Source organism: Leptodactylus fuscus, chromosome 2, assembly GCF_031893055.1.
Source record: "Leptodactylus fuscus isolate aLepFus1 chromosome 2, aLepFus1.hap2, whole genome shotgun sequence".
In the NCBI taxonomy this organism is placed as follows: domain Eukaryota; kingdom Metazoa; phylum Chordata; class Amphibia; order Anura; family Leptodactylidae; genus Leptodactylus; species Leptodactylus fuscus.
This window is the reverse complement of record NC_134266.1, coordinates 211,243,121-211,264,329: the sequence shown is the minus strand read 5'-3', so window position 1 is coordinate 211,264,329 and position 21,209 is coordinate 211,243,121. Positions and strand designations below refer to the sequence as shown.

At 40.3% G+C, this 21,209-nt stretch overlaps 1 protein-coding gene across 2 annotated transcripts in view; it reads left to right on the top strand.

The window, feature by feature from the left end:
* The window catches only part of EPSTI1 (epithelial stromal interaction 1), a 76,616-nt gene extending 56,127 nt beyond the window's left edge, over window positions 1–20,489 (top strand). Inside the window, exons 11-15 of one of the 2 annotated variants that reach the window (XR_012715097.1) lie at window positions 3,799–3,882; window positions 11,154–11,215; window positions 14,549–14,627; window positions 18,037–18,239; window positions 20,372–20,489. Coding sequence is in view for 1 of the 2 variants with exons in the window: in XM_075265472.1 (XP_075121573.1) it covers window positions 3,799–3,882; window positions 11,154–11,215; window positions 14,549–14,627; window positions 18,037–18,042 (231 nt within the window). In the remaining variant the exon portion in view is untranslated. Of the gene's footprint in view, window positions 1–3,798; window positions 3,883–11,153; window positions 11,216–14,548; window positions 14,628–18,036; window positions 19,197–20,371 lie in introns of those variants that run through there. The other variant, XM_075265472.1, reaches the window with a different exon arrangement.
* The last annotated feature ends 720 nt before the right edge of the window (window positions 20,490–21,209 follow it).

The window sequence follows — 21,209 nt, the reverse complement described above, 5'->3', positions numbered from 1 at the left end:
CATTATCTGAGATATATTCTGCAGTTAAATAATAATGTTATTATATAATGTGCTGACCATTTTATACAATGTAATGTATAAACATATCAACCCTTGCTCGCAAGAGATTGCAATCGATGAGCAAATAGGGTGACACAAGAGATAAGAGGGCCTGTTCGGTACAATGGTCCAGCCATTTTCTAATAAATAAGTGATACTGTATCAGCCAGTCACCAGCTTGTAACTTCTAGATGGAGAAGAGATGAATGTGGTGAAATAGGCCTGTTTGACTAGGTGAAGTACAGAGTTATAGGTTTTGAGCATAAACTGTAAGTGTAGGGAGTCTGAAGATGCGTTTAATGATCTCCCATGTTGAGTATCGCTGGAAAAAAACATGTTGGAGGTGGGTGCCAAGGTTGCTGGCTTCTTTGTTGGGAGGTTCAGGGGGTCAGGGTGCTACTTTATCTAGGGTGGTTTTGAAAGTTTCATTGTAGTGTTTGTTGGCCATATTAGGATGGGAGTGAGAAGAGATGGGGACAAGTGAGCACTCTAGGGTTACTGAGGGGTGCTGAGTGTTCATAGTGTGCAGATTCCTGTCTGTGTGATAGTGCAGTGTTTTGCAGCAGGAAAAAGACTTTGATAGTAATGGAAGGAAGGTTGTGGTCAGAAATGGGTAAAGTCAGGGATTAAACAGAACCAAAAGAAGACCAGAGCAAGGATATTACCATCTTTGTGTATGAGAGAGGTAATACATTGTGAAAATCCAAGAGAAATGGTTAGTAGTAGAAGCTGAGACGCAATGGGGAGACGGTGATATTAATCAGAATGTTAAAATTGGGAAGCCATGAAGTGACGGGATCTAGGCACTGGTACAGTGTGCTAGGGGGATGGTAGATTACTCAGAAGGAGTATGGGTGGAATAGCTTGATAGTGTGGACCTCATAAGAAGTAAAGGAGAGTGATGGTACTGGAGGAATGAGCTAAAAAGTGCATTGTGGTGACAGAAGGACACTTACCCTTCAACGCTGAATATTCTTAGACCTAAGGATATATGAAAATTGTAGCCCATCAAGACAAAGAGCCTCAGGGAATGTGGTATTTGCCTGCTTAAGCACTCCGTACAATAGTACCTCACATTAAACTCTCTTGGCTTAACAAAGAACATACAAGCATCATGGAAAAAGTTCAAGCCAATAGTATAAATCAATAGTCCAACTAGATAATTAGATAAAATTGCAAATATTTATTAAATAGTCAGTAAATAATTACCATTAAAATCATATAATTACAGCAGGGCAGATGGAATTTGCCAAAACACAAGAAATGACACCAGAAATAAAAGACATAGAGCGCTGTGCATAATTACATAATATTCAATTTTAAGTAAGTGTCAAGTCATATAAAGTATATCGACCCTATATCAATAATATATGATGTCCCTATAGAAAATAAACATAGATTATATATCCTTCACATAAAATGTTCTAATGTCGGTGTATAATCTGCACACAACAAGTACCAATGAAGGATACACCCAAAGGTGAATATGTTATAAAGGATGGAAAATTAGGGGACACTCAAAAAAATATATATATATATCGTGCTATGAAAGATTCATATTGTGAAATAATCATGTATAATACATCAGACCACATACAAGTATCAGACATAGAAGCAAGTCATAGAGCCCAGTAGTGACCATACACTTAATTATCTAAAGTCATATTGAGGATTAAGAGTAGTCAGCTTAGCGCTCACAAGAATACAAATGACATGTAGAAGGACCATCCCTACGCGTTTTGGCAAAATCTGGCTTCCTCAGGAAGGCGCAACTCACTCCAAGGGCCAAAAACACTGCTGGTGCAAGACTCAACTCATCCCAAGGGCCCAAAACACTGCTGGTGCAAGCCTCAACTCACCCCAAGGGCCCAAAACACTGCTGGTGCAAGGCTCAACTCACCCCAAGGACCAAAAAAACTGCTGGTGCAAGACTCAACTCACCCCAAGGGCCCAAATCACTGCTGGTGCAAGGCTCAACTCGCCCCAAGGGCCAAAGAAACTGCTGGTGCAAGGCTCAACTCACCCCAAGGGCCAAAAACTAAATCTCTGCTGGTTAAAGGCTCAACTCACCCAAGGGTAAAACTGTGACTTGGGTGTGTTAGATGCCCCCAGACATGCTTCCCCTGCTGTCCCAGTTGCATTCCCGAGGTGTTGTCATCATTTCCTGGGGTGTCATAGTGGACTTGGTGACTCTCCTTAGGCGAATAGTGGTTTTCCTTGAAATGAACATTTTTTCCCCATAGACTATAATGGGATTTGATATTCGTTCGAATAGTCGAATATTGAGGGGCTACTCGAATCAAATATTGAATATTTCACTATTCGCTCATCTCTAATCATAGGGAGGATTAAGCTGTCACATATTCTGCTACCACACTGACCCTTTAGCCATTCAACAGATTTTTTTTGCACCCATTAGTTGGATGATCTTTAGTTCATGTCTTTGTGATTAGAAACACATTACTGGGCATTACTCATGTGTCCATTATGTAACGAATATAACACATTATGGTATTCAATTCTACATGTACTTTACACCAATGTGAGATTATTTTTATTAATATAATATTTATTAACTTTGAGTGTCATTTCTTTCTTCTGCTGATCTCCATTATTGAAATGATCTTAAAGTGCATTGGTGGGATATTGATGAACGTTTCTTGATTGAAACATTTGATCTGTAAATGTGATTGATCCCTTTCTGGTTTTACTTTTTCTGTAATTTAACTGTCTTATCTGTACTTTAGTGCATTTCTTCATTCTTCAAAGAATCCTTTGAAGAAAATTGTACAGACTGGCATTATTCTTTGTAAATGTATTTGGATCCCCTGCTGTGGAATTTTTCATGTTATTGTGTAACAACATCAAATCATATTACATTTATTGATGTTTTCTTGACACTGACAAACAGAAAGGTCCTATTTAATATGAAAGTAGCCAGATTTCTACAAAAAGATACATGTTTATAACAAGCAAAAACATTAAATGTTATATGAAAGAGATTTGCCAGTATTGGCACTGATGGTCAATCTTTAGAATAGACAAAAACAAGCCTAAATGACAAATTGGCTAGACCATTGTACAATCTTTAGAATCGGCCTTGGCATTTGTAAGACAGCCTTTTTAGTCTTAACCCTATCTACCAATACATCATCTACTGTGATGTAGATGTTATATATAGAGGCTGTGAGTGGGTGTAAGCAGCTGGATTGGGCACTTTTGGGAGCCCCTTTGGACTCTAAGAAGCAAATACAACAGCTCATGTGACGTCATTTCGTCTCCCGGTCTCCAGATTAAAATCAGTTTAGAAGAGCATGGCATACAGTATATGCCATAACAATGTCAAGTGACAATACTTTAATGTGCTGGACCTTGCACCATGACCTTTTCAAATCCAAAGCAAGACAAGCATAGCAAAGTCATAAAGTACCATCAAGGATGGGAATAAACCATCTAAAAATGTAATAAACTACAATCCTACACAAGCTGATGTTGATTCTTCATGAGAATAAAGCATACAAAATCTGATAACTCTTCTGAGCTTTATTGATTTTAGATAGTGTCACTTTACAGAAGATCATGATCTTAGTGCAGTACTTGCAGGATCACATAAATTTTGGTCACTGGTCAATGTCTTGGAGCCTTTTGCAGGATTATCAGGAATTTCTGACAATCAATTCAGTTTCTCAGAATCTTGTTATTGTGAAAAGCATAGTGTATAGTGTATAGTTACTAGTATCTTTATGATATATATTACAGTCCAATTGGCACACTTATAGACAACAGCAAAAGGAAGAAGAGGAAAAAAAACTGAAAGAGATGAAAGATAATCAACGTCAAAAGGTATGTGAAAATAAAAGCATTACATGGAAAGCTCAATACACGCTGTGTTAAAAAGAATTATGAAAAATTTAACTTTTTCTTATCACTGAAAAGCCCTTTAAGGCTAAGGACCCACATTGCGGAAATGCAGCTTTTTTCTTGCAGATTTTTTTTGCATTTTTTTGAGCCAAAGCCAAGAATGGCTATAAAAGGGATGGGAAATATATAGTAAGTTCTATATATACTTCTACCTTCTGGTCAATCCACTCATAGATTTGGCTCAAAAAAGGCAATAAAATATGCAACAAATAAAGCTGCGTTTCCCCAACTTGGGTCCTCAGCTTAAAGGGATCCTGTGAGCTCCATTTCACCAAACTGCTATCATTGCCTCACAGGTCTTCTCATGAGGTGGTCTTCTGTGGTGGTCTTCCAATACCCCTCTGCTCTGATGGATGTTCCCTGTCTGTGAGCATGGTGGGAGATATTCAATAGAGTGGAAGGGCCAGGAGATAGACATTGAGAGCTTCACCTTTGGTGCTAGCTCTTGCATCTTGATTCCAAACAAACTCATTAGTATATCAGATAAAAGTTATTTTTATATGGATTACACCAACAGAATATTGCGTGTTACAGAACATGTCAGCCAAGCTGTGAATGCACTTCACTAATACAGGGGATTTATCAGTGATATGACCGTTCTGATCATCAAAATATCACACTTGCTGCAGATCTCCATTGTCTCTAAGGTGTTTATTTCCATTGAGCGGGAATGTTTTGACATAGAAAAAATAGTTTTAAAACACGTTAAAACTCTATATCCCCATAGATGTCCGTTAGTAAAACAGATGTCAGGGGTGTATTACTTCCTTGACATCATAATCTATTGTATTTAAGTTAAATAATTTAACGGACAGAAAAGAATGGCACACAACGCTTTTTCATCTGTCCAAGTGAACAGTGGATGGAAATGTATACAATGGGGCTTCCTCAGATATATATAAAAAGTTGAGGCCCAGGGAAGGTGAGTGATAATAGCAAACAGCTATTTCCTAACTCTCTGGCAGTCCCATGACGTCTTCTTCTGACTTCTGGATGACGTTACACACTTTAGCATCACCTCTGAGGCCCAATTACTGGGCATGCTGATGTCACAATGCTGAATCAAAGCTACATATAGACACACAGAAAAACAGGGAAGGAAAAATACACATTTTATCACAGCCGTTTTGCATGGAGTGTCTATTTTACTGGATCTCTTATAGACTTGAATCTAGGTCTTCATTGGGGGATTCATGAAAACAGACAGGACATGTTAAAATCAATATGTTCTAAACACGGCCATGTGACAGCCATTACACACGTCACATGACCATTTCACTAGTACGTAAAAGTATGTATAACTGGAAATGGTGTGACCATGTAAAAGAAACCCCACCATGGATCCATGACATTTAATAATGGAGACAGTAACTTGAAATATCCTTTTGCTAAGGTTTTTATTGCATAGAAATTTGCTCTCTATTAAACAATGTACGTCCACCATTTAATCTTGTAAATATCACTAGCAGTAGATCTAGGGAATGCATCTTGTGTTTTTCCACTAGCCATTACTCAGCCTAGTAACCTGACCCTGTCGGGCGTTTTTGATTTTGGTATACAACCGGTATGACATGTATATTGAAATTCTAACATAAATCCCCGGCAGCTGACACATAAAATTGATTAGTTTTGTTAGCTAACCTTTATTTTCCTAAGCATTTATAAATCTGTCGCCACAGTGTTATTGCATTAACTTCTGTCAGCTGCTCACATTTACCATCCTTGTTCCAGAAAGACACAGGAGTTTTTTCTCTGCTTAATATTGCATTAAGGCTCTTCTCACAAGGTTTTTTTCCTCATTGCATCAATCATTCTCCTCTCCTGTGATGTATCTTTTATGTTCCCTTCAAACCATTTTTCTCTTTTGCATTACCCTAATCATCCCAATGACTGGCTTCCACATTTGTTAAATCACCTTTTATTCTTCCTGGTGTTTCATCAACTTCAGATAATCCTCTGGCTATTTTCAGAACGCCGTGAAGTTTTTAACTGTAGTTCATAAACTAATGATATTAGATTTTATTCTGATGCATGCGCCACAGTGTTCTGGCAACGCACACATGTACCTGGCATCAACTTTATGAAAGTTAATAGAAGTAAAGAGTTGTGCTATTTTAAGCACTACCATACTGTGTAAGGTTAAGGCCTCACATAGCAAGCCACAGCGCAAGCACTCTGAGGAAAAGACCTTGGCAGAGACAAATCATGTTTTTTCCACATCGCTTTTCACACAAAGTCCACAGTTTTTCTTTGTGGTCTTTCTGTCCCTATTATACCTTTATGGCCCCGTTCACACGGGGCGCGGATGGCGGATTTTGGTCCTGATTCTGATGCGGGAAGCCACGTCAGAATATGGCCAAAATCCACCTGCTGCGACTTCCAACAGTCTGGTGAAGGCCCAAATGAATGGGCCTAGTCTGCAGTGTGCTGCCGCGAGGCGGACTCCACGGCTGAATCAGCTGCGGAATCCGCCTGAAGAAAGGGCAGCTCGCTTCTTTTTTCCATGAGCGGCAACATGCTATTGTGAGGGGGCGGATTATGACGTGGATTCCACCCCAAAACCCGCCCCCTCTTGCCCCGTGTGAACGGGTCCTTATGGTAAAGGCCAGTGTGTTTGTAGGTGTAAGTGACATGCTGTGAATTACAAAAAAACCACAACGGTTTATTAAATTTTAGCATTTCCACTGCAGATATTTTTTTTTGCAATGTGTGGATGGGATTAGCCAGAATCCCATCCATTTTGCAGGTACTGTAAACTGCCACGATTTTTGCCATGGCATTTCCACCATGGCCAAATCATAGTGTTTTCATTACATGGGGCCCCCTGGCCTAAAGGCGAAAGAGGTACAATTACTGCTGCATTAAAGTGTCACTAACTGAAAATTAAAGCCACATTCCACAACTTAAACCACTAGGGTATTTCACTTCTAATATGTCTTATGAGCCCACTGCCCCCTACATACACAATTGTCAGTAATGAAAGGGGCCATTTTGAACTTGCATAACATTACATTGAAATGTTGTTATTATTATTATTGTTTATTTATATAGCACCATTAATTCCATGGTGCTTTACATTTGGGGGTTACATAGAGTACACAAAATATACAGATATAATATATAGATATAATACTAACAGTGACCGACTGGCACAGCGGGGCAGAGGGCCCTGCCTGCGAGGGCTTACAATCTATGAGGGAAGGGGGTAGAGACAGAAGGAGAGGGGACAGACTGTACTGATGGCGGTGTGGTGATGGTGTTATTGGAGGTTGTAGGCCTTCCTGAATAAGTGAGTCTTCAGGGCCTTCTTGAATCCTGTGATTGTGGGGATCAGTCTTGTGTGTCTTGGTAAGGAGTTCCAGAGTATGGGGGATGCACGGGAGAAATCTTGGAGGCGGTTGTGTGAGGAGCAGATGAGAGCAGAGCGGAGTAGGAGGTCGTTGGAGGATCTGAGGTTACATGTGGGCAGGTAGCGGGAGATTAGTTCAGAGATATATGGAGGGGCCAGATAGTGGATCGCTTTGAATGTTAACGTTAATAGCTTGAACTCAATTCGCTATGAACTCTCCAGTCTACCATTGAGCTCCTGTTCCCTGATACTATGATTCATCTCACGGACTCAAACCAACATAATAGCTGGCTTAAACTAGGACTGGATTGTAAAATTATATAATGTCTAAAACTGTTTATCACTTGATAAGTTGATTTTCAATAAACAATCGCTGCCTTTAAGGTTAATTCTAGGCCCCAGGCACACAGCTAGAGAATTTGATCCGTACATCAGCCTGATTTCCCTGTCTGATACTAGTGAGACACAAGGACTCCTTGAATCATAGTGACCTATGATCCTAGGAGTCCCTTCCTGCCCTTGGTGTTACTGCTCTGTACTGTATATAGAACGAGACAGTGAGTCCCAGCATCAAAAGTCACTATGATTTTTGTCCTGCTCTCCTGCCTGGATTCAGGCCATGAAATCCAGCCAATGTATGGACTATGGATTGTATTTTCTGGCCAGGATGTCCCCATGTGCTTGGTCCTAAGGCTATATCTTCTGATCTCTAATACAGATTTTCTGAGAATGTGCACCAGAACTGCAACAACTTTGTCCAAGGATTAGCCCCATGAATTCAACAACGATGTAATATAAAGAAAACTTGACTGCATACTGTTGACATTTATATAGTTAGGTCTTTTAGAGAATATAAAATCCTTTGAACTGGCTAAGAACCTTTTGGGTCATGAGGGTGTTTCAGAAATCAGCATTGGGAGTTATCTCTTGCAACGAGTGTCACGACACATAAGCCTAGTTTTATAGCTTGACAGGTTGGACATCTGTTTATCCAAACTCAGGAGCTATTCAATATCCCCGGTCCTAACCACAACTCACTGGCCAGTCACAATGCGTTTGCATATGACATAGACCATGGACTTATGGACTTTTTGTATGCATTTTGCCTTTTCTATGCTCCAAATTTTAATAAGTTTGGTTCTGGTATGCATTAAAAGAATCCATAGCCTTCAACAACTTGATAACTGCAGATGTAAATAGTGAACAGGTGTTAACACTTACCGTATTTTTCGGACTATAAGACGCACTTTTTTTCCCTAAAATTTTGGGGGAAAAGAAGGGTGCGTCTTATAGTCTGAAGGTGGCACCTGGCATCCGCTGTAATAGAGAGGCGGAAGCCGGCAAGTGATAGACGCCATTACAGGTGCCGGGGCCTGAGACATCGCTGCGCTCCTCTGCCCTGCATGAAGCCAGCAGCGGCAGGGGCTCCTCCGTCCCCCCGCTGCTGGCTTCATGCAGGGCAGAGGATCGTAGCGATGTCTCAGGCCCCGGCGTCTATCCCTCCCCGGCATCTGCCTCTAGTACAGCGGATGCCGGGTCAGTATCGGTGGCCCCTTCTCCCCGGGGCCGGTCCCCACCGGCCCCGTACCTGTAAAGTTGCAGGCCGGCTCCTGCGCGGCGATATCGCAGGAGCCGACCTGTCCGGGTGACAGCCGGGAGCCTAATGAGGCTCCCGGGTCTGTCACTGCTATATATTAGTATTGCGGCTGGTCTCTTTGACCAGCCGTAATACTAATACACAGAATGTCCCATAGACGGCAATACAGTTGTATTGCCGTCTATGGGACTTGCGATCAAGTGACCGCAGGTTCAAGCCCCCGGGGGGGAATAAAATAGTAAAAAAAAATAAAAATAAAAAAAAAGCTTTAAAAATATGAAATAAATAAAAGTTCTAAATCACCTCCTGTTTTTTTTTCAATACAAGGTGATCTAAGCAATAGATATCCCCCAAAATGGTATAACTAAAAAGTACAGCTGGCCCCGCAAAAAAAAACGCTCTATGCATCCCCGTACAGCTGCAGGGTCACCTGTCAATGTGGCCTTGCAGCTGTTGCAAAACTACAACTCCCATATATTAAATATTTTACCAGTTTTTGTTAGGAGTATTTAGGTTCTTTACTTTCTATTTTTCTTACCTGGGGAGTTTTTGGCTGCGCAGTGTCTGGGGTGGCATCCTGGCGCTGCGGGGTTGTCCTGTCGTGGGTATTGGTGCACACCTTCTGACTTGCACGCGCGCACTGCTGGTAGGCAGCTTTATCTCCTGGTTGATTAGTCTGTCCTCCCATTTGCACCTGGGAGGAGTGGTCTCTACTCTGTATTTAAACCCATGCCTCCCATGGTTCTGTGCTGAGTGTCGCTTTTACAGAGCTAGGCCTTAGCAGGAGGAGTAGGTGGTGTTCTGGGATAGAGGAAGTTCCGTGGTTGATTTTTGGGAGGTTTGGGTGAACTAGTTGGTGTGTGAGTTTTCCCTTCTGTGTTCACCAATCCTTCCTCTGTGTATAATTGACTGTGTGAGTGAATTGCCTTATCCTTTGATTTCTACTCAGTTTCCCTGTGTTTGTTTCCTAGTGTAAGGTTCCTTCCCATATTGGTTTGGGGGAATCCTTTCCCACATTTTTCCTGTGTGCTGCTTGTGTTGTTAGTCAGCGCACACCCTTGTCAGTCCCTGTCAGTGGCAGCTTCACTTGTTCGTTAGGGGTGACCCCCTTTAGTCTCCAGTCCCTAGAGGTCTTATAAGGCATTCCTTCTCCCACTTCCCTCTAGGCCCACGGAATCAGTGAGAGAGGAGCTGTCGGGGTCAGGCTTAGCCTGAGTACAGCCGACCCACACCCGTGAGGCAGGGACCGGGATAGCTAGTGGGAGTAGTGCAGGGCGAGATTCCCTACTGCTATTCCTTAGCCCCGTTGCAGCTACCTGGACTGACATAACAGTTTTTGCTTCAAAATTTTTTTTCCCTATTTTCCTCCTCTAAAACCTAGGTGCGTCTTATAGTCCAGTGCGTCTTATAGTCCGAAAAATACGGTATACACTTGCCACAGCCCCTTCAATCAGTACCGTGTATCAGTATAAGTGTCGGACCCCACTTATTTCTTATTGGTGACCTATTTTGCGGATAGATCTATATAATAAGAGTTAGGCGATGCCTATAAATTCTATGAAATCTTATAAAAATGTATATATTATTTATTTTAGAGATTACGTTAAAGGCGTAACTTGAAGTTCTTGGCAGCAGCATCTTATACCTATAATGTGCTACCTATATTGCTGAAGTCTTCTTATCTTACAGATAGACCTTTAGACCCCATGTAGCCATACATACAATATACTGTATTTTCAGAAACAACACTAGGAAATTTGTTCATATTCCAGTTCATATAGCGAGTGTTGTTTACAAACCCTGCCAAAAAGTGGATGTTCCCACATAATATATACTGTAGTTCCCACATTTGTAGGTAGTCCTTGTTGGTTTGGGGACAGTCCAGGGGATGACTTAAACATGCTTATTTTACCAATATAAACGTTAGTAGGTTTACTGATTTACTGATACACAGTGCAGGCCAAAAGGCAACGTATAGTAAATGCTTTCATAGCATAGCAACATCACATACAGTACTAGAATTTCTATATTATACATGACACCAAGCTACAACTTTTCATAATATATCACACAGACATTAAGAAAGCATTTAAGATAGTGATAGGAGGCTTGTATTAAGACTTTTCATCAAGACTCACCTAGGCTAGAGGAATATTGAACAACGTCATTGACAAACAGAATTGTGATTTTACATTTGGGATTATTACACTAGCATTAGTTTAATAAGAAAATGTTTTGTTTTTCTAGGCTGAGGGGCTCAAGCAACGTGAAGAGGAAAGAACGCTAACTCTAGAAGAGGAACGAAGGAGGTATAATGCACTTTTGTGGGTTCATACCTGTTACTACATACAGTAGTAGTAGTATGCCATGTGCGCACTTGGAGTACAAGTTTGCATCCTGATGTAAAATATACTTTCTGTATCAGTTCCTCACAGTCTTCTCTGCATGTTGTCGTTCTTTGTTTACTTCCACTGGATAAAAATGAGTCCATGGTCATGTGATGTACAGCGGTGCACAGGTCGTTACAGTCACAGCACCATAATCAGATATTTTTCTCATAACGAGCTGTGCACCTGTATCTTCATCACATGACCATGGACTAATTTTCATCTAGTGGAAGTTAATAAAATGAATGAATGCAAGCAGAGTTCTGGAAAACCATCAGGAGAAAATTGTACAAATTTTTATTATGCAAACAATAAAATTTATTTGTGGAAATTGGACAGCTCCCTACTAATATGCTGAGAATCCAGTACTACAGCAACAAAAGAGAATATATTAAAATAGAATATATATTTACAGCATTTTAATCTCTTGTTGACTGTCCATTGACTATATACATTACCGTGCAAAATTTTTAGGTAGATGTGGAAAAATGGTGAAAAATAAGAATACTTTCAAAAATAGAAACGTTAAAGGGATTCTATCATTAAAATCCCATTTTAAGCTAAACCCACGTAGGAATAGCCTTAAGAAAGACTATTCTTACCCTACCTTTAGATGTCTTCTCCAAGCCGCCGTTCCTTAGATATGTATACAAACGGTATCCAGCACCAAACGTGACGTTTTTTTTCTTAAAACTTAGCTTTTATTTGCGAGCTTTAAAACCATACATCATTATATCCTTCTGATGGTACAAAAAACATATCAGGATCTGTTCAACTGACGCGTTTCGAGGATAAATGATCCTCTTAGTCGTAGCCTCAGCCTAAGTTTTAAGAAAAAAATGTCACGTTTGGTGCTGGATACCGTTTGTATACTTGCCACTACTCACACCGATGGAGGTTTGATACCGGGCATCCGTGACGACTTATGAAGACTGCACAGGAGGAGTTTTTCCACCATCATACAAATAGAGTAAGTGGGCTGTGATTTTCCCCTCTTTTCCCGTACCCTCAACTTTTGCATTTGTGTTCCTTAGATATCCCAGTTTTCATCCGTATACTAATTAGATTTCTCTCAGGACTGGGGGCGGTCCCCCACGCTCAAACAGTGCCGTTTTCTTCTTGTTCGCTGCCTCCACCTCTTCTTTCCTGTTCGGCCACAGGAAAATGGCCAACTGCACCCACTGCACATGTCTTTCGGCCATTTTCCTGTGGCCTCTCCCATTTGGACACAGGAAAATGGCGACAGACATGCATAGTCAGCGCTTTTTGAAGAAGACATAACTGGACAAGGAAGAAGAGGCGGAAGAGTGGAACAAGAAGAAGGTGGCGCTGGATAGTTTTCATTCCCCCAGTGCTGTTTGAATGCTGGAGACCACCCCCAATGCTGCAAGATAACTAATGAGCATAAGGATGAAAACCGGGATATCTAAGGAATGTAGAAGGATCCAGCTTCACCAGGTAAGTAAAATATAACTTTTATTTTTCCATTTAAAATTTACAGCATTCCAGCTAGATGGTGAACTTGCACGTATGGAGCCATGATATGCCATGACGAAGGGACAAAGAAGGTCCCGAAAGGCGTAGCTGTGATCTCCATACGTGTATGTTCACCATCTAGCTGGAATGCTGTAAATTTTAAATGGAAAAATAAAAGTTATATTTTACTTACCTGGTGACGCTGGATCCTTCTACTACTATGTGCTGAATTAATGTGGATTGGAGTCCACCCACATCCGTGCAGCCCAGGAATTACACCATATCAAGATTAAGGGTGAGCTGGACAATTTGTTTTTTGAATATCTAAGGAATGGCAGTGCGGAAAAGACATCTAAAGGTAGGGGAAGAATAGCCTTTCTTAAGGCTATTCCTACATGGGTTTAACTTAAAACGGGATTCTAATGATAGAATCCCTTGAAAAGAGAAATCTAAATCACATCAGTATTTGGTCTGACTGCCCTTTGCCTTCAAAACAGCATTAATTATACTAGATACACTTACATACACTTTTTGTACGGACTCAGCAGGGAGGTTGCTCCAAACTCTTGGAGAACTAACTACAGATGTTCTGTGGATGTAGGCTTGCTCAAATCCTTCTGTCTTTTGTTGTAGTCCCAGACAGACTTAATTGTGTTAAGACCAGGGCTCTGTGAGGACCATATCATCATTCCAGGACTCATTTTTTAAAGGCTGTTCAAACCAAACATTAATTTGATTTAAATTTCTCTTATGGTCATTCTTATTTTTTTTTAACAGAAATAAACTATTAACACTTCCAATTCAGAAAGCATTCTTAGGATCTATGCACACGACTATGTGCCTTGTCTATGTGCTAGTCATGTTCTTCTTGGCTAGCACACTGACCCATTTGTCTGTATCGCACCTTACTCATGTCCATGTATTATCACAGACCCATCTATTCTGCAGTGACTCCAGGGCAGAACAGTTCCTACACCTGTCCGTTTTGCTGCCTGGGCTCACTAGATAAAGCCTTTCTTGCAACATTTCATCCCGAGATGCCTAAAACTTTTGCACAATATTGTACTTTCTGTCTGCCATCATATAACTCTGTAAAGATTTAATGGCATATCATTGCAGAGATATCAATTGCATAAGATCATGCAGCTGCAGGGGTGGGTTGCCAACTGTTAATGATGCCCTGACTCCCAGAAGAGAAGCCAGGGATGGTTCATTATCATCTCTACCCTGAAAGAGCACTATGTATATGGCTAAACAACCTGCAATTTTGCTCCTTCTTCCCAGTCCAGTGGTCATGTCATTGCCATTGGTGAGGAACTACATGAGCTGTGTATTCATGAAAGCTATATTCCTCCAGTAACTGGGGCTAATGTTCCAGCCCCAATTAAAAGGAATATCAACAAACCAAAAACAATATAATGTTACAATGCCCCACAATTATGATTTTATAGAGGAGCATAGTATGTAAATAAATTAACATGTAGAAAAAAATTAAGCCAAAAAGTTTATAACCTTAAATTGTGCATAGCAGTATTAAAACCAAAATAATGTGCCCAATCATGAAGTAGGGAAAATGGCCCAGTCATGAAGTGGTTAAATAAAATGTATTCCTCCTGCTGCCAAGTGCTTATCCGTGCTCAGCATTTAGCTGTATATGTGTAGCATCCTCTCTTATATTCGGATCCTGCTGTCACCACAAGCCAGGTAAGTGCTTAGTATTTAGCATGACAAAATGATACTTTAAAGTGTCTCATGGCATTATGCTCTTGTATCTTAAAGAGCAAACAACGCGTTCCTGGATAGACTTCAAAGACAAAACACTAGTCAACACGGATATTCAGGAGAGTCAAATGCATGGGTAAGATTCAAATTAAGATTCTAGTTCTCTTTCTTCACTATATGTCATATTGTTTTAATTTTATTTTTTAAATGTGATTATTATTTTGATTTATTTTTATTGTAATAAATAGGAGGCCATAAGACGTATCTTTATTTCTTCTGTCCAACACAGTCAACTATATATGGCTTATGTACAATTGAAATTATAAAGTGTTCCATTAAACTGGTTTTTGCTGCTCTTGGCTAATGCCATGCACCATGACATCCAAAATATATAAAATATGTGAATTAAAGGGATTGTGCTGGACTATGATATTGAGTTCCACTCTTTTCAGACCAGTGACATCATGTCCATTGGTCATCTGACCATGCTACAGTTCAGTCCCAGCCAAAGGAATGGGGTTGAACTGCAATAACAAGCACAGCCACTACACAATAAATGCTGCTGTGCGTGGTATGTAGTGGATAGGGCACAGCAATCAATGTCATTGTTCTGGATAACACCCTCAATCCAAAATTACTCAATTATAGAAATTCATGAAAATCAGTAAATCCTTTGGACCTCTAGTCCAGTCCAGAGGCTCCCTAGTACCTTAAAAAATAATAGTGCTCTCTAGTGTCCATTAGTAGACATGTAAAGCATTACTCTCATTCCTATTCATGTCTCACAATTGGAAGCTGATGAAGGATACCATGGGTCCCAGGCAGGTTCTGCCTCCATGCCAAAGATCCCTGTGACAGAATAATGTCCCATAGCGGCCCTTTACACAGTATGATGTCCCCTAGCAACCCACACACAGCATAATTTCACATAGTGGCCCCTCCATGCAGTATAATGTCCCGTAGCTGCCCTCCATTCAGAATAATGTCCCATAGTGGCCCCTCCATATAGTATAATGTGCCATAGTGGCGCCCACGCAGTATAATATCCCATAGTGTCGCTACGCATTATAATGTCCTATAGTGGACAGTATAGCCACCACCACACCTCCATACTCACTTCTTCTGGGATCCATTGTATGACTTCAGGGACCGCTGAGGCCTACGATTGTCATGTGTATCACACTACATAGCAACGCTTTAGTCTGTGCCTTATTACACCATGACCCACAGACCTGACAGTCCAAACGAAACTGCCAGGTGAACCTCACAAATTTTCACAAGACGAATTATGAAAACTTTGCCCAACACATTCTCTCCTCCAGTAGATTCCCATGCACAGTAATTAGCTGTATTTGCAGGTGCCAATATATTTGATTACATGGTCAGATTATAATTTCAGAAATGTGTAGCTGCCGCTAGACACCAAGTAACCACATATTTCACACATATTATAATCTGCTCCTGCTTACATTAACAATAACTAGCTGATATCTATGCTTATATGCTGTTTTTGAACAGGTGCCTCTATAATTCATGCAGTTAAAGGGTTCTTCCATCTCATAAAGGAATGGTATAGCCCTATATTATGCTATCACTTTATGATCACTGGGCCTCCCTGGCCACCGACATCATAGGGAACTATTTTACATATTCTAGTATATAAACTAATATATTTATTTGAAGATATACAGTATGGGTAAGGAGGTATATATGGAGTATATTATATGGAGTATATTTGTCACACATGGCAAGTTTTTTTTTACCAAGCTATTATTATTAATTCACTCCCCTTCATGGGGTTGGGGTTGTTCAGATCTGAGATGTTTATCTGTCCCCGGAGACAAAATTCGCAGTCTGCACTTGTTCCATTCTCTGTCCCCATCCTGCCATAAAGATCACACTGGGCAGTTTGCAGGGCTGATACAGAATCACATTTACTACATATAAAATCAACAATGAAATTCCACTGACATATATATACAGCTAGGGTCTTTCGTTACACTCCACTTAATAAATCTTAGGCCTCAGTCACACGTTCTCGGATGTGAGGTCTGTGATATTCATGGACAGCACTCCACCTTGCTCATCGGTCCATGGTTGATCCACTTTTCCCATCTATGAAAGGCATATAAGCTTTTTTTAAATTCATTTTATGTATTTTTTATGTCATCTGTGTTTTGGTTTTTTTCCCGGACCCAAAGACTTTCATTTATGTGATGTGTATGTGATGCATCAGTGTCACTGAATAAACACATTGAAATGAATGGGTATGTAAGGTGTTAGTGAAAAATATAGACACCACTTGTACGTGATATGTTGATGTATTAATAAGGCCTTACTGTTTAGCATCTCTGTGAACAACGTAGGAACATGAAAGTGGAGCTGCTGATAGCCATATTGTCACACAGTAAGATGTCCCCTATGCAGGCACTTCTACTTACTCATGCTTACCTAGTGCTTGTGGCACTTGAGCCCTCCATTACATTCTGCCATTAGATCTTTATTGTAATAATAGTCAACGAAAAGGTGTCCCATAAGAAAACTATGAAACTGCGTGCAACTTGCTTAGAAATAGGTCGACGCTTTTCTGTCTAGCCATCCTAGCCTGTGTTGAGTACACGAGAGGTTCATCCATTCATGGACAGGTCTATCCATTACTCACATTAGGCATTTACCTACAAATTGATTCCATGTGAAAACCTGTAAAATATTTCTATGGATATCATTTCTGTCCCATCCGCTAGATCTATAAAATACATCTCCAGTTTTAAAGGGATTCTACCACTAAAACACTTTTTTTTCTAGTTACCACGTCGGAATAGCCTTTAAAAAGGCTATTCGTCTCTTACCTGTGGAAGTGCTCTCCGCCGCGCCGTTCGTTCAAAATACCGGTTTGTACCGGTATGCTAATGAGTTCTCTCGCAGCGATGGGGGCGTCCCCATCGCAGGAGCAGCGATGGGGGCATCCCCATTGCAGCTCGAAAACTCACCGCAGCGCCGCCTCTCCGGTCTTCGGTGTCCTCCCCTTGCCTCTTCAGCGTCTGTCGGACGCCTGTGCAGTATGCTCTCTGTTCGGTGAAGATTGCCGAATGTACTGCGCATGCGCGAAAGTGCGGTGCCCGCACTATGGCTGGGACCGCAATATCGCGCATGCGCAGTACGTTCGGCAATCTTCGTCGAACAGAGCGTACTGCGCAGGCGTCCGACAGTACGCTGAAGAAGCAAGGGGAGGACACCGAAGATCAGAGAGGCGGCGCTGCGGTCAGTTTTCGAGCTGCAATGGGGACGCCCCCATCGCTGCTCCTGTGATGAGGACGCCCCCATCGCTGCGAGAGAACTCATTAGCATACCGGTACAAACCGGTATTTTGAACAAACGGCGCGGCGGAGAGCACTTCCACAGGTAAGAGACGAATAGCCTTTTTAAAGGCTATTCCGACGTGGTAACTAGAAAAAAAAGTGTTTTAGAGGTAGAATCCCTTTAATGCTTATTATATGGGATCTGTGCACAATGAGTAAATACACAACTATTTTCTTATTTTCAAGGCTTAGAGTTCACTCGAGAAGAAATGTCCACATACAACGAAAGAAACTTGGTTTCAAAAACATATTCTATGAGGAAGTACGGAACAGAAAATCCTGAATCCTTTACAATGCTTTCCGTTGAAGAATAAGTGACTAATGGTGTCAATCATTTTATATGGTCTCAGGTTATTGTATACACAAGGTTAAAGAGGATCTGTCACCAGGTACAAAGTACTTAATGCCATGCATCACATGGTTCTCACTATGATCCTGAACAATTTGGGTTTTATGTTTCTTGTTTTGTTTTTTTTTATCTGTCCACCTGTTCTAAAGATGCAGCCCCAGGAAGCTTATATTATTCTCCAAGTGGGTGGTAATCTTTTGTATTTGTTTGATAACATAAATGTTACTACCTCCTTAAAGTATCAAGTTATTAGTCTGTAGGATTGCAATATATTTATACACCAGTAATATTCGGACTGTGGATGCCAGTTGTCCACACCCCTTCCTCCCTTTCATTTAAAGTCACAAAGGTGAGGAGAAACATTCATCTCCTGACCGCTGTCCCTCAAGCCCCGGTACCTTACATAATGGTAGCAGGGATCGGTAATCGTCGTATTGCCTTCACATGCCTTCTCTTGTGCGGGCAGCAGAGAAGATTGGCAATCCCTGCTGCCGCTATTGTAGCCAGTGGTCAAGATATGAATATTTCTCCCAGAAGCTGTTATTGTCAATGGGGGCTCTAAAGAGAATTAAACTGTGGGTGGTGGTGGTGGTGGTGGCACTAATAGTGAATTATACCGTGTGGGTGTTTGGGGAAGGTTAAAGTAATATGAAATATTTTCCCACACATTTAACCAATTGTCTGACTGTTGTATACTTTATACCATAAGTCTTATCCACCGTTATCATTGTTCCATGGAGATGAGTGATTAATATTTCCTGCATTCTGAGGTTTCCTGTTTTGTCCAAAATCATATGGAATGTTCTGACGCCGCAGTCTATTGAATTGCAGTGATCTGTTTTTATGCAACGGTGACGCTACATTAGTTTGTATGTAGCGCCAGCCTTTCATGGCACTTCAGTACTGTACAAGTGATTTTATCTATTATTATTACTATTGATATTTCACAATTCATTTTTTCCCAAAAAAATTCTCACTCTATCTCAAATGTCTGCACAGTGCCAATATTTCTTGAAAGTATTTTTGGTCTATAGTGAATACTGAATATTTTTCTTTTAATACTTGAAATAAATAATTGTTTTAAGGAGACTGTCTCATATCATTTTTGATTGAAGGTGTGTATGTATATTAGCGTCTAGCTGAATCTAGCCCTGAATCTTAACTGAGCACTATTAAGCCTTTGTTTCGACAATCAATTGGAATCTCAAGATACTGATCCCCACCAGTCAAAACTTTAGACGTATTGTTGTGACAGGTCAGGTGTTCTTTCAAGTTTTGTAGATGGCACAGTGGCTCAGTGTTTAGCCCTGCAAACTTGAAGCACTGGAGTCCTGGGTTTGAATCCAACCAAGGACAACATCTGCAAGGAGTTTGTATATTCTCTGTGGGTTTACTCTGGGTACTCTCACATGCCAAAGACATACGGGGGGGTCTTTAAAATATTAGTGACTCTTATAGTATTTATGGAACAGTTGTTGGGAAGGTAACTTGACATGCAGAGTCTAAACTGTCTTGGAAACTAAGCCAAAAGGATGGGTTCAGATTCTAAAATCATATTATACTGGAATTATTGTGGATCTGACACCATACTATACTATGGTGCTCCAGCCTCTTAATAATTGAGGATTGAAATCTATGGCAAAAAATGCCAGTCAGGAATTGATGTAAATTTACAGTATAATCCACATCAGCTATCTGACATGAATTATAGTAAATTTATCGGGTTAAGGCATCCCCTACTTTTGTGAAAAATATTAAATAAGGCACAGAAAGGGCCATGTATCAAAGATCTATTCTGAAAAACTGGCATATGTGGGTTAATAAATTTTTTTCCCTTGTGTGTGAATGGAACACAGGAACAAAACAGGACTAATAATCATTATCATAGTGTAGCCAGGAAAGTTAACCAGAATCAGTGAAAAGAGTTACATGGAATGCATGGGACATGTATAACCCGGAAGATCATTGCTCAAACAAAGGGCACAGAATAATTTGCTGGAATATTCCACATAGATTCAACAATTCCAGAGATATATTTATTACACATATGCCCCCCAAGGCCTACTGGGGCATATATGAGAATGTGATAAAATAAAATAAAAAAAAAACACAATATCTGCCCATAACATCTGCTCCTGCTTCAGCACTGATACTTCAATTGTCCACTTTTAGTCTGTGCCTGATGACAGCGATGGCTGGTGTGGCAAATCATCCTTGCTGCCACGTGAGCAAAGACTTCTGGCATAAGACCATCAATGCTAGAGCAGCGGGGATTTAACAGGTGAGTGTTGTCTTGTTTGGCTATTTTATCACATATGTCGCAGCTAGATTTATTTTAGCTCCTGGACAAGATATTCATTCCTTTATAATGGTTGAGGACAGCTAGAAAACAAAACTAAATTCCAAAAATGCTTTATATAATTTGTACATTGTGATTCCCACTCATATACAAAGCCATAACGTTCTCTGTTTGACAGTGCCGTATGTGGATAAAGACGTAGCTGAATGTTCTATAAAATTAATGTTCCAGAGACGTACAGATACATTAGGTGAGGAGGTTACTGTTCATGAGTAAATGTTATTACTTGACTTAACACAGAAATAAATTTCATTTTACTACTATAATGTTATTCTGACTATTTCTATATAAAGTTACCTTGAAAGTTTTGAAGGTTGTTAACCCTTATCTTTTGAGCTGCTACTGTGCTATGTATTAAGTGTTTTTATAGTGCTTTTATTAGCTGTAAATCCATTACCTTTCACAGAAACTGTTCAGTAAATGGTTTAATGTAGGTTTTTTATTATTTATATATCCATAAACAGTGTTATTGTTAATGGGAAAGGTTTGTTAAAAAATACTAGTGGGAATGTAAGATTGTATATACAAAATATGTCAAGAATACACTGAAATATCCATCTTATTGCAGCTTTTGTGATAAGAATTTAGTGGACAATGAGAAGGCAAGGCATGTAATGCGCAATATGGTTTTGATATTTATGATTGTGTTTT